Source organism: Osmerus mordax, chromosome 2 (assembly GCF_038355195.1).
Source record: "Osmerus mordax isolate fOsmMor3 chromosome 2, fOsmMor3.pri, whole genome shotgun sequence".
Lineage (NCBI taxonomy): Eukaryota > Metazoa > Chordata > Actinopteri > Osmeriformes > Osmeridae > Osmerus > Osmerus mordax.
Window position 1 is genome coordinate 14,064,643 of NC_090051.1, and position 14,109 is coordinate 14,078,751.

Genomic DNA, 14,109 nt, shown 5'->3' on the forward strand with positions numbered 1-14,109 from the left:
AACTGACGTTGTGTCCTTGGGCAAGGCACTTCACCCTATTTGCCTCAGGGGAAATGTCCCTGTACTTACTGTAAGTCGCTCTGGATAAGAGCGTCTGCTAAATGACTAAATGTATATGTGTGTGTGTGTGTGTGTGTGGTGCCGCCTTTTTTGACATGCACTAGGAGAGACGGAAGCATAGGTGTTCATTTGCAGACCAGTGCTGGAGAAACCACAATTTGGGGTTAATATTCATAAATGGCTGCCTGGTTGCTGAGTTGAGGGTGACTGGTTAGATTTTGAGAGTTATATATGCCGTATACATTCTAGATGTCTTTTTGTGTGTGTGTGTGTGTGTTTCTGTGTGTGTGTATTATGGTTTACAGTGAAATGTTGCCACTTGCCAGTGTTATTAACTGAAGCCCATGTGAGATGCTTCACAGTTGATAAATCACTGGCGGTGTGACGATGGCAGCTGTAGTCCTCAACCAGCACTGCTTAGCTCCCTCTACCTTCTGACCACCCTCCATCCTCTCTCTCTCTCCATATATATATATAGTATATCTACATTATTACTGAGCAGACAGAGTGAAAACACTAATTGGTCAGCGCTACATCAACCTTTGTGTCAGCGTCAATGAAACATGTCACCCGACACATAACATGTGTTTACGGGTCAGACAGCATGACACTGTCTCCAGCTTTATGTTTACCAGGGATGGTTTACGAGGAGGACAAGTACATGAACCAGTGTCCTGAATCTGTGTGTGTGCAAAACGAGTGTATGTGTGTGTACTGCTCGTGCTTGTGCGGCGGCTGAATGTGTGTGAGTCAGGACTCTTTAATGGGAGCTCATCACGTGTGTTTCTCAACCATAAAGCCAGTTACGAGCTCCACATGAGTCTGTCATAAACCTGCCCCAGCTGTCTCCTCCGAGGAGAGAGAGGAAAAGAGGTGGGTGCCTGCTGAAAAAGGAGAGGGGATTTAAGGTGAGGGACCCTGAGGGAGAGTGGGATACAGGGAGTGAGAGGGGAGAAGGGGGGAGAAAGGAAGTGCGTGATGGAGGGGAGGGATATCGTGGAGACGGGAGGACAAATGAAGTAGCATTAACGTTTGACAGGTTGCGCCAGTGAAAGAGGAGATGAAAAGGATGTGGTGAGAGCGAGAGGTAAGGAGAGACAGAAAGAGCCTCTTTCTGTCTCTTTCAAAGAGGCCAGGAGACAGAGACACAGGGAGTAGAGAGATATGTAGTGTTGAGCTGCTGGGGGCTTGGTGAGTTCACCTCTGGTTCACATACCGCATGCTGTGCTGGCTGTCCAACACACACACACACACAAACCCACACACACCCACACACACACACACACACACACACACACACACTCACACACACACACACTTACATATAGACACTCACCCCTTTTCCCTTTTTTTTCCATCCACAATTCTACTGGCTTCTTCATCCTTCATTGTTTTCTGTAACTGCCCCCCTCCCACCTGCCCCAACCCCCAGCTGCACAGCTCACAAGCTCTGACCACTAGCTCTGCTCTGCCCTGGCACACTGAGACCTGCGCTACAGATGCGCTAATGAACTCATGTTCAATAAACCCTTGTGTTTGAAACCCTAGAATCAGCATACTGCAGTTATCTACAGAGACAGGTGGTCACAGTCCAAGGACAATGTGTGTTGTTGTGTGTGTGTGGTCTTGTAACCACCCATGTGGGAACCAGAAGTGTAAATCTACAGTAAAGTGTTATTTTTAGGGGGGGTTAGGTGGTTTAGGGCTAGTGTTAGACTGTTAGGGTAAGAATTACATTAAGTGTTAAGGTTAGGGGTTAGTGTCAGGGTTAGGGGTTAAGGGTTGGGGATAGCAAGATTTTGAATTGGAGAGAATTGGTCCACACTAGGATAGTAAAACAAACATGTGTGTTTGAAGATGTACTCTGCCAACTAATGCCGAACAGATAATGACAGAAACACAAGTTGTCAAGCTGCATCTAATAGTTTCTGTAAACAACAATAAATCAAACACAACACTGATGGACAAAAAGAGAGTGTCTATAGGACAGAGAGAGAGAGAGAGAGATCTTAAATTCTGTGTGTCTTGCTGGTGTGTGTGGGTCCTGTGTCGATTGGAGATGGGAAACGAGAAAAGCGGGGAGGAGAAGAGAGGAGAGGAGAGAAGCGTAGAGGAGAGGAGTGAGTCAGAGAGAGAAAGCGTTTCTAATTTATCTACAGAGCCAGCCTTCCTGAACCTCCTCTACACCCCTGTAGGCCATCACTGACCTGAATTCTTGAAGTTATCAATGCTTTTACAAACCCACATACACACACACACACACATGCATGTACACACACAAACATAAGGTACACCAACACACGCAGACTGTAATTTTTACCAGTTAACTCTAGGTCTGGGCAGTGTAACCAGCTTTCTACAGTCAACGAGTCCTACAGTAGGTCAGTTATAGCAGCAGACTAGAATAAGACTGACAGACCATAATAAGACTGCTGAGTGTAAATAAGAGCCTCGGTCCTGGCCATGTTCCAATGAAAGAGAGAGTGAGATACAGAGAAAGAGAGACAGAGCGGAGAAAAAGAGAGAGAAAGAAAGAGAGTGAGAGAGAGAGAGAGAGAGAGAGAGAGAGAGAGAGAGAGAGAGAGAGAGAGAGAGAGAGAGAGAGAGAGAGAGAGAGAGAGAGAAAGCTATAGTAAATATGCTCAGTCATGAGATCTGCTTCAGTCCGTGGGGAGAGAGGAGAGGAGAGACACAAAGCAGAGCCCTTTCTTCATTGTGACTCGCCTTGAGGTTATACAGATGGTGCCAGTGTACTTCATTATAAATACACACACACACACTTTTGCCTCGAGGTGAAACAGTAGGCGCTAGTGTGCTTCATCATCCTAGTACGCCCTACCGGTCTGGAGTCTTGGGTTATTGTTGTGACAGTGTGTATGTGTGTGAAGGTCTCTCTCACTTTCTGAAGCACAATGGTTTGCTTTTCTTAATGTTGGTGTCTTGCTGATATGTAACTACCCCTCCCTTCCTCCCAACAGGTTGTTTCCAGTTATGTAACGTCTTCCGTCAGAACATGGAGATAGACCAGTGTCTTCTGGAGTCTCTTCCTATTGGCCAGCGCCAGCGACTGGTCAGGAGGATGCGCTGCGACCAAATTAGGGCGTACTACGAGCGGGAGAAGAGCCTGCAGCGCCAGCAGGGCGGAGTCAAGGCCCGAGCCCCGCCCCCCGGCCCCAGGAAAAAGCTCCGTATTCGCTTCAGTCTCTGTGATGTCATCCAGGACGCCATCATACGCCACGATGACAAAGAAGGTGTGTGTGCGTGCGTGTGTGTGCATTTGTGAGAGCCTTTTTCTAGTGTCTCACACGCACACCTTTATAGATTCACCTTCCTTTGACTTTCATCCTTGTGTGTCTGTACTTCTTCCTGTGCGTGTGTGTGCGTGTGTGTGTGTGCAGCTGTGTTAGCTGGTGCAGTCTCTGCTCAGTCCTCACAGTGATCTCAGAGAAGGCCAGATGCGGTTACACATTCAGATACACTCACACAAACTCAGGTGAAAGACTGCACCCACAACATTCCGTATGACTGACAAGTTGTCTAACGAAGACCGGGTCATCCAAGACGAGCAGGCGATTACTAAGTGCTGTGATTTCTTCGAGTATCAGCTATGGAGATTAGGGTATTCAGCCACCCAAAGTCTCAGTATTTTTTACCTGGGAAATTGTGATAATGGGAAATCTGTCCTGACAGTGCTATGGAAAATGATTGCAATGTGCTCACATTGGTGTGTGTTCCTGCACTTGCATATAGTAGATATTGCATGTGCATGCTGTAGTGGGGACAGAGAGATCCAAGGATCTGTGACCATTAAAATACAGTAGACAGAGAACGGTGAATCAGCACTAAAGTGTATTTTATTCTCAAATAAAATAATTACTAATGAGACCAGGTCTTCCGCGGGGCGTCGCTCCACCCTCGTTGCCCTCTCACGCCTGTGTGTGGGTACAAAAGACAAATATTGAAACACTTGTGCGCTTGGCTGACTCGCGCTTCGTCTCTGTGTGCGTGCCTCTCTCGCCCCCTCAGCTCAGCTTTAGTGGAGCGAGGTGCTGATTAGCAAAGGAGTTCGAAGCCGCGTGGCTTGCTGTCGGAGTGGGGAGCAGAGGACTGTTTAAGGTTCTCCACCACATGGCTGTGAAGCCGCTTGGGCTGCTGGGTCTTGTGCTGGGTGGACTGTGAAGACAAAACCCATCCAGCATGTGTGAACATGTATCCTCATTCTAAACACCGGGGGAATGTTTCATGAGGGCCCAGGTTGCAGTGCAGTCAGACAATACCGGTCCTAGGCCAGTGTGTGCAGCAACTGCAAAGTCCCTTGTAACTGTCTTCTGTCACGGTCACTATCTTGTAACTGTGTGTGTACAGACATGAAATGTTTTTTTTTTTTATCGTCCAGTGATAGCAAAACATGTGTATGCCTGTGCATGTGTGTGTTTGCTCGCGTGCATGGACAGATGGAACTGACATTCTAATTGACATTCTCCTTTGTAGTTGAGACCAACAGGCAAAACGCGTGAATGAATGTAGGACACAGTGTCAGTGGTACAATACAGGGTCCCTGGGTCTTTCTCAGGCTCCCTCTCCCCACAGGGAGGTAACAACACAGAATACCATTAGCAACCTCGGAACATCTCAGGGTTCTGCCAACAGAGAAGAAGTAAGCAAGTATGGGCGAGGGTGGGGGCGAGGGGAAGGGGGAAATGGGAAGGCAGTGACCGGGGATAAGGAGGAGAGAGAAACATGATGGGATAATTTAGCGGGTTGGGACTGCAAATGGGGGTTTGCATTTGTGGCTTAACCAAGCCTCCCTAACCACATCCCTGGAAAAGCAGCTCGACTGGAAGGATGAGGGGAGAGGGAAAGAAGAGGTGGAAGACCTGGATGAGAGGAAATGGGGAGGATGGGTGAGGGGCATGTGTGAAAAGGAAATCAATTATTTCTCCCTGGGGGTTGTCCTCCAGGGTGTTGATGAAGTCGGCCTCGTTCTTTTTTGACAGAGGGAGGTGAATGGAGACGACAGGCCGATAACTCCTCGGATGTTCCTTATCTGCTCCATCTTCCTGGTCATGAAATGAGAGCAATGGACGGATTCCAAACAGTATCCCATGACTGCTGTGCCAGGCAGAGAGCCGAGCCGAGCCTGGGCTCTCGTGTCACCTTCATCCCGTTATTTGTGTTCAGTGTTTTCTTTTGTCCAGCGTTGTTTTTTTTTATTTTTTTGGGAATGGAAAATACACTGAGGGTAGCTGAACAATCAGAGATAAGAGAGCAACACGTTAGATTTGCGCCTCATTAGCTGTTGAAAGTGTGTGTGTGTCTGTGTGTGTGTGTGCATCATGGCCTCTTTGTCTCTCTGTACCTGTTGTAATTAAAGTTGGTTCCTGGAACAGCTTGGGGCTCCGATTCTCAGATAGACACACAGCTGTAGAGGAGCTGGGTAATCAGAGATAACTCATATGGCCATATCACGCACACGCACGCACACACGCAAATGTACACACACAACCAACACGTGCGCACGTGCACCCACATGCACACACACATTCAAATGATCCGTTATCAGCCGTGACTTGAAGCAGATCAGATGGAGCAGACTAAAAAGAGCGGGAGGAAGTGGACTTACAAGGATCACGGGGATGGATAGAAAGCGGGGGGGGGGGGGGGGGGGAGTCAAAAGGATGACAAAACTCAATAAAAAGAGAGAAAAATGACGGATTGTGGAGTTGGGAGAGGATGTAAAGGAGCAGAATGGGGGTGAGAAGAAGCAGGAGGAAAATAGAAAGAGAGGTCGCCCGCTCCCATTTCCTCCATTCCTCACTGCCGTATGTAAACTGGAGGCTTGCATGCCGGGTGACATTTGGTGAAATTGCTTTTCTAAACTCATCTCTGAACTCCATCTGAGATGTGTGTGTGTGTGTACATGTGAGTATGTGTGTGTAAGATGGGCATCGGCTCCCTTCACAGAGACACAGCTGGTCATTCATTCACATCACCATCCTGGGCTATCCCAAAATGATCACCTAGATTACATGGGAAGGGTGTGTGTACAGTGTGTGTGTGTGTGTGTGTGTGTGTGTGTCACTGGTGGCAATCGATGCAGTTGCCATCAGACAGAAATTTGATTTTATTATTTTGATTTTTATGAGATAGAGATGATGGTCTGTATAAATGATTTCTGTTCTTTCAGAGATAGAACATTGTGTAGGATTGTCTTCCAGATATGTGTGTGTGTGTGTGTGTTTGCACAGGAATATGTGTGAGTAGACTGAGACATGCAGTTACGCCGTGGAACATCATTCCATGTTGAGATAGACAATATGTCTGTCGACAGGACAGATCACCTCCCTCCTGGCCCCATCTATTTGGATCAGCAAGTACAGACACACACACACTTTCCTGTGTGTGTGGTGTGTGTGTGTGTGAGTGTGTCTGAGTGTGTCTGTGTTCAGGGACATGGCTGTTACAACCACATATCGATCCACCTCCCTGGACTCTCTGCAGTGGTCATGTCTTACTGTCACACCAGGCTAAAGCCACTTTACAGAGCATAACGAGAGAGAGACAGAGAGAGAGACAGAGAGAGAGACAGAGAGAGAGAGAGAGAGAGAGAGAGAGAGAGGGAGGTACAGCAAGACAGTAATGCTGCAAAAACTACCTGTTTTAATGGATAGAATCTTTTGAGTGCATTCCATCAGTAGGTCACCTATTGAGGCTCCACTGAGAGCGAGCACACCACCGGGACCCTGTCCTCTGGAGATAGGAAGGCGAAGAGAGCCTTTCTGTCTGACAAAGCCCATGATGGAAACCTTCCGGTCTCAGTGATGCGCTGACACAGAGGAAGGGGTTTATTGTTCTAGAAGGCCGAGGAACAGCGAAAGAGGAATCAGCAGCTCAGAAAACATGGGTAGTGCGTGGGTCTTTGGTGGCTATGAATGTTGGAGTAGGAGTGCCAGAATCATTTACAACAGATTGGAAACACGCATGAGGTTTGTGTCGGTGCCGTCTAGGGGTTAGGAAGTGATGGAATGCGGAAACAGTTTAGGTGGGTAAGCTGTCATGTTTCAGGAAGTGCAATTTCCTGGATATGGCGAAGCTTGGTGCTGAGAGAAGGGGGCGATGGCACAGAGACATGGAAACGGAAGGAGATTGGAGAGACACAGAGCATCAACTGTCCAGATGGTGCAAGTATCTTGCACACGGTACCTACTGCAGCCTGCACTCAGCCACACACAGACATCTACAGACGCTAGCTAAACACTCAGCCACACACAGACATCTACAGACGCTAGCTACACACTCAGCCACACACAGACATCTACAGACGCTAGCTACACACTCAGCCACACACAGACATCTACAGACGCTAGCTACACACTCAGCCACACACAGACATCTACAGACGCTAGCTACACACTCAGCCACACACAGACATCTACAGACGCTAGCTACACACTCAGCCACACACAGACATCTACAGACGCTAGCTACACACTCAGCCACACACAGACATCTACAGACGCTAGCTACACACTCAGCCACACACAGACATCTACAGACGCTAGCTACACACTCAGCCACACACAGACATCTACCGACGCTAGCTACACACTCAGCCACACACAGACATCTACAGACGCTAGCTACACACTCAGCCACACACAGACATTTACAGACGCTAGCTACACACTCAGCCACATACAGACATCTACAGACGCTAGCTACACACTCAGCCACACACAGACATTTACAGACGCTAGCTACACACTCAGCCATACACATCACACAGGCAGCTACAGATGTTACCGGGCTGGAGAGGCTACCTGATAGCCCATTATGCAATGAGCATGTTACGCAAGAGAGATAAGTGTGGCTTGATGAGGTCTAATAATATAGGGAGTCAGTTGGCTGAGCGGTGAGGGAGTCGGGCTAGTAATCCGAAGGTTGCCAGTTCGATTCCCGGTCATGCCAACTGACGTTGTGTCCTTGGGCAAGGCACTTCACCCTACTTGCCTCGGGGGAATGTCCCTGTACTTACTGTAAGTCACTCTGGATAAGAGCGTCTGCTAAATGACTAAATGTAAATGTAATAAAGGTTCTCTCTCTCACTGTATATCTCTCTCTCACACACACATTACATCTGGTAGCAGTTGGTCTGCGGTTGTGAAGCTGGAGGCTTGTCTCTAAGCTGTGGTCCTACTTGGAATGTGCTGATGGGGGAGATGACGTCATTCTTTGATTGGGCGGTGGAATGGTGGTGTTCTTAAAGGTCTTGATGCTGGTCAGAGGGGTGGTGCCTCTTCTGATACTGTGGTCCTACGACCCTCTGTCTTCAATCCTCTCTCTCTCCTTCTTTCTCTCTCGCTCTTTCTCTGTCTCTCTCGCTCTTTCTCTGTCTCTCTCTCCCTCTCTCTCTCGACATCACACACACACACTCTTTGCCTCTCTCTGTCTGTCTGTCTTTTTTTCTTTGCCTATCTCTCTAATTCCCTCCCTCCCCGTTAGCTCCAATCTGGTTGCCATAGAAACTCCACATAGTATGTGCTGACAGCTGTTTTGCAGTTTTTGCCCCCAAATGATAGCCTGCTTCTTTCTGCTCCTCGCCCACTCCCCTCTCTTCCACTCTGCTCTTCTGCTTCTCGTCCTTGCTTCCTTACTCTCTCCCCTGCTCTCTCTCCTCTAACTGTCGTCAGCCACATGCACATACATACACTGAACTTGTATTGCATGAACACTTTACTCGCACCACTGTCGTGCTGATTCACCTTCTCTAAACACACTTGGCCTTGCCTTATTGAACAGCATACAGGCAAATGAAGACAGCTGGACAGTGCTGACAAATGGTCCAATAGTAGAGACAACAGTGAGGTGTACTGACACATTGACCAATCTTGACCCCGTCTCCTGGTCACACGGTCAAGCTTGTCTCCAAGTCTGCCCACTCTGGGGTCAGAGCTCCTGACCTCTGACCTCTTTTTAGCTACAGTCTGTCAGGTCCCCCCACCCATTAGACACTGACTGATGGGTGGTCAGACACATTGGGCTGCCCAGACTATTGATTAAAAAAACAGCTGTCTTCTACAAAATCTGCTTCTTCATTTAATTTAAATCTACCTCTATGTTTAATCTTAGCTCTAAACACAGGGATCCCAGGGATGCCTTTTAAGTAAGAGGTAAAGAGGGGGGAGAGGCAAGGGATTGAGAAGAGGGAGGGGGAGATAATTATGTAGATGGACTGTGGTGCGTTTCCCATCAACCATTTAACCTCCATTAAACACTAAGGACTAATATATGTGTGTGTTTGTGTCTGTGTGAGCGTACTAAACCTGCAAGATAAACAGCACTGAACGGCGCCTGTTATTGAGGGGCTTCTCATGTGACATGCTGGTTAATTGAGGAGGGCAGCGCCGGGCAGACAGGCAGACAGACAGACAGACAGGCAGGCGGGCAGGTAGGCAGGCAGGCAGGCAGGCAGGCAGGCAGGCAGGCTCAGAGATGATGGAACTGGGGTGTGTCTGGTCCAGCCTGACTGTTTCCACCCACTCCAGCTGCCCAGAGAACATGTCTGTGTGTGTCTGTGCATGTGTGTTCATTAAACCCACATCTATTTAGATCATGACTCCTTTAGTTCAACTACACCACAGGGATCATTGATGGTGTTCATGAGATGGACTTATCACCACAGTGATTGGCATGGTTACTAATGTAGCGGGGTTTGCTCGTTTAAGATTAGCAATACTTAATTTAATAATAAAGCATGTAGTTCTTGGGGGCACCACCTCTTATTGTTAAAGGGATAGAGGAAACCTTATTGAATAATATTGAAATAATAGCCTTCGTAATAATCAATCTAATCTTAAGTAGTGAATTCTATGAAAGTAGAGCAGATCAGATAACGGGAGTGATACGTGAGGATTATACACAATGATTTATTTAGGAGAATGTAATTATAATGAACAAATACCAGGTAAGTTATGGGTTAGTCAGAGTAGTACAGTGGCTGTATGCAAATGAGGGCGAGCAACACAATGGCTGTGTAGAGCGCGTGTGAAGGGGGGAGAGAGAGAGAGAGAGGGGTAGAGAGGGACAGGTAGGCCTTTGGGGTAACAATGGACGAGCAAGGGTAACTGACTTAGCAAGGGTTAAGTTAGCTAAATTGTAAAATACAAACAAACATCAACAATTTAATCACAACATGCCAATATATCACAAGTAAGAAATATTGCAAATCGTAGTTACTTTTGTCGGTTTGAAGAAAGAGTCAAAGGTTCGTTATGTCCAACGAATAGAAAGCGGAATCTCTCGTCAAAGTTCCGGGTGCTCAGTGAATGTGCCGATTGAGAGGAATAGGTTAGAGAGTGACCGGTTCACCTCAGTTTAATCCTACGAACAAGCGAGGGTGATTGTACGTTTGGGGGTTTTATAATCCAAAGAACAAGGGGGGGGTCTCCGTGAAGGTGACCTCTTTCATTGGTCAGTTTCCCCCCACCTGGGCGTCGTCCTGATATCTGCCTAGGTGTGAAGTATCTGTACCTTTTGAGTTCTGTTATTTCAAACTGTCCATGGAATGCTTAAACTTCAGAATATAACAATACAACATTCATAAATGGTTTTGTTAGTATGGTACAATCATTTTGATATCAAGATTGGCTGACTTAACTATCCTTGAAGGGAAGTTATAATCAAACCTCAATTAAACAATGTTCTAAGTAAATGAGAAAAACACACATTATAACACATCAACTACTGTCATTGAAATAGTGTCCATGAGCCATGTAGTCCTTGAGAATATGTTTGTAAATCCACATAAGAAAGTTCTTCCTTATAAATCCTTTGTCTGATACTGTAGGCCGTGTGACCTCTGTTTCTGACCCCATGCTGGGCCAGAAGCTTTGAAGCTTCTCCTCTGGGAGAAGGACAAAGGGGAAAGACCCTCTCCTTGTCGGGGGTAGGAGAAGGTGTGATGGTACCGTGTTTTGTCTGTGGACTGTGCTACACTAACCTCACAGCTAACTGTGCTGGGAGCCACATCTGCAGTGTGTGTATGTGTCCTGCACTGTACTATACTGTCTGCATGTCTGTTGGGTGACAGTGGATACACCGCTGGTGTGAGGTATTCCCATGTTTTACCACTATTCACCCAGTCATGTTGTTGATGCAGGAAACATAGAATTAAACCACTCTCGCTCTCTTCCTCCCTCTGTTCTCTCTCTATCTTTACCCTCTGACTCCATTTCTCCATCCCAGTCCCAGTTAAACTGCCTCTCTCCCTCTCCTCCTCTCCCTCCATTTCCTCTCTCCTCGCCAGAATGCTGTAGATTTGTTTAGATCACTCAGAGATCTGTTCGTTCACCGGTGTTGTAAAGCGAAGAGATAAATGCGTGAGTGTCAGGAGGATCTGTTTTGCTGAACACGGCGTCTGTTTGCACGCGCGTTTGTGCGCGCGCGTGTGTTGACGGGTGTAGAGAGTGTTTTAGACAGCTGATCTCTGTCGGTGTGAGAGTGTGCTCCAGCTGACCGCACCTGACGTGGTGTGACGTGAGTGGGCTGGTGCCCGTGTGGACCTGTGTGTGTGTTAACACACAGTGAGTCCCTCGAGGGCAATCCAAGGACAAGCCACACACAGTGGGGCTCAGTAGATGTACAGCAGGAAGCAGAGGCTAACCGTGTGTGCGTTTACACTGTGTGTGTGTGTGTATAATTCTCTCGCTCTGTGTTCCGTAGTGCTGCATCTCTTAAAGGAGGGAGCGGATCCCAACACACCTGCTTCCTCAGGAGGGTCCCTCCTTCACCTGGTGAGGCACACCCTCTCTCCCTCACACACACACACACACACACACACACGCACTCACACACAGTTGAGCACAAACAATAACACAAATAGACACCCACGCAAACACACACACTCCAACACACACAAATGCACTGACACCGATCAAGCCTCATTCATTCACTTCCATTGTACACACAGTGCATATTGTCTGCCGTTGTTGTTACAACTGCTGCTATCAGCAGGCTTCCTCAAGCATCACACAGCATGATAGTTTGAAGCCCAGCTAAATATTGCATGCCTACATAAATGTCTTCGACACTCAGTTTCAAACACTCATGCACGCATCCAATAAACCAGCTTGATGAACCTCAACTCGAACATGGACAAATTGAACGGGCCGACCAATTCAATGGTCATTTAAACACGAATGAAGCACCGATTTGTATTCCCCATCCCATAGTGTGCTCGCCATGACAACGTTTTTGCGGCCGAGCTGCTGGTGGAGCGGGGGCTGAACGTCAACCTGCAGGACGAGGACCAGTGGACGGCTCTGCACGTGGCGTGTGTGTGTGACCATGCCGACATGGCCGTGCTGCTGCTGCTGGTGAGATACACACACTCAACGCACGCACGCACGCACACACGCACGTCTGCTCACACGCACATATATTTACATACACACACACTATAACCCACTCCCAGCCATCTTGATGGTAAAAATAGGGACATGAAGCTTCAAAGGCATGAAGCCCTGTGGAGACTGGGCCTGTCCTGTGGTGGTTCTGTCAGAGGGGCTCTGGGCCCGGTCTGTGGTTCTGCTGATTAGACCCGGGGTAGGAGCCACGCCAGATGGAGGGGAGGAGAGGCTGGGACCAGCCCAGACACTAGGGATGCAGGCTGGGCTTGGTCTGGGCTGGGCCCAGGCCTGATCTGGTTCAGATGATTAGCTCCACGGGGGGTGGGTTGAGTTCTGGGGTCGGTTCTCCTGATTAGGTCCAGTGTGATTGCAGACCACCTCGGTGGGGTTGTCATCCAGCTGGGAGGAGGTGGTGATTGAAGTGCTGCCAGGGAGAGACAGAGAGTGTGTGTGTGTGGGGGGGGGGGAGGAGGGGAGGAAAAAAAGAGAGCTGGGAAGAGAGAGTGTGAGTGAGTGAGTGGTGGGAGTGGCTATAATATTTCCCCAGAGCAGAATTCCATGGAGGACAGTAGTGTGTGGGGCTGTGCGTGTCAAACAGATATGCCAGACGCCATTTCTGCTATTTCTGCCAGGAGTACAATTGATATTAGACATGGTATGCCACACTGCAGGGAGAGAAGTGGGGAAAGAGAGGGAGAGAAGTGGAGAAAGAGAGGGAGAAGATGTGGACAAAGAGAGGGAGAGATGTGGAGAAAGAGAGGGAGAGATGTGGAGAAAGAGAGGGAGAGATGTGGAGAAAGAGGGAGAGATGTGGAGAAAGAGAGGGAGAGATGTGGAGAAAGAGGGAGAGATGTGGAGAAAGAGAGGGAGAGATGTGGAGAAAGAGAGGGAGAGATGTGGAGAAAGAGAGGGAGAGATGTGGAGAAAGAGGGAGAGATGTGGAGAAAGAGAGGGAGAGATGTAGGAGAGATGTGGAGAAAGAGAAGGAGAGATGTGGAGAAAGAGAGGGAGAGATGTGGAGAAAGAGAGGGAGAGATGTGGAGAAAGAGAGGGAGAGAAGTGGAGAAAGAGAGGGAGAGATGTGGAGAAAGAGAGGGAGAGATGTGGAGAAAGAGAGGGAGAAGATGAGTAGGGAGAGTAAGCACTCAAAGCTGCGTTTAGTTGTACATTACTTTTTGAATCTCCCAAAAAAAACATCTCAAAATCGCAAACAGACTGCACCTAAGACATTTTGTAAGATCTTATGCTATTTTGGTTGCACTCTACTATACGATATTGCAGTTGAGATGTTTTTCTGTGAATTCAGTATGCAAAATACAGACTGTTGCTTGACTCTAATCACTGAAATACTGTTAGAACTTTTGATCCTAATTTTCTGTATGCATTTGAATTTTGGATAAAGGTGTCTGCTAAATGAAGAAAATAAAACAAATGTGATATGTAAAAGAGAGAGTAGTAGAGATAGAGAGTAGTTGTAGAGAGAGATATGTGGAGAAAAAGTAGTACAGAGATAGTAGGAGTGAGAAAGCGGAGAGAGAGAGCGATGGAAAGAGAATAGTAAAGAAAGGGGAAAAAGAGTAGTAGAGAGAGAGAGAAAGAGTAATAAAGAGTAAAAAATGTATAACATGTTCTTCTTTCTCTC

The 14,109-nt window shown here is 47.6% G+C and overlaps 1 protein-coding gene across 1 annotated transcript in view; it reads left to right on the forward strand.

Annotated features, from left to right (window-relative positions):
- Positions 1-14,109, forward strand: part of myo16 (myosin XVI) — a 76,827-nt gene that overhangs the window by 1,421 nt on the left and 61,297 nt on the right. Inside the window, exons 2-4 of the mRNA XM_067259009.1 lie at positions 3,039-3,311; positions 11,782-11,852; positions 12,291-12,434. Coding sequence (XP_067115110.1) covers positions 3,039-3,311; positions 11,782-11,852; positions 12,291-12,434 — 488 coding nt within the window. The remainder of the gene's footprint in view (positions 1-3,038; positions 3,312-11,781; positions 11,853-12,290; positions 12,435-14,109) is intronic.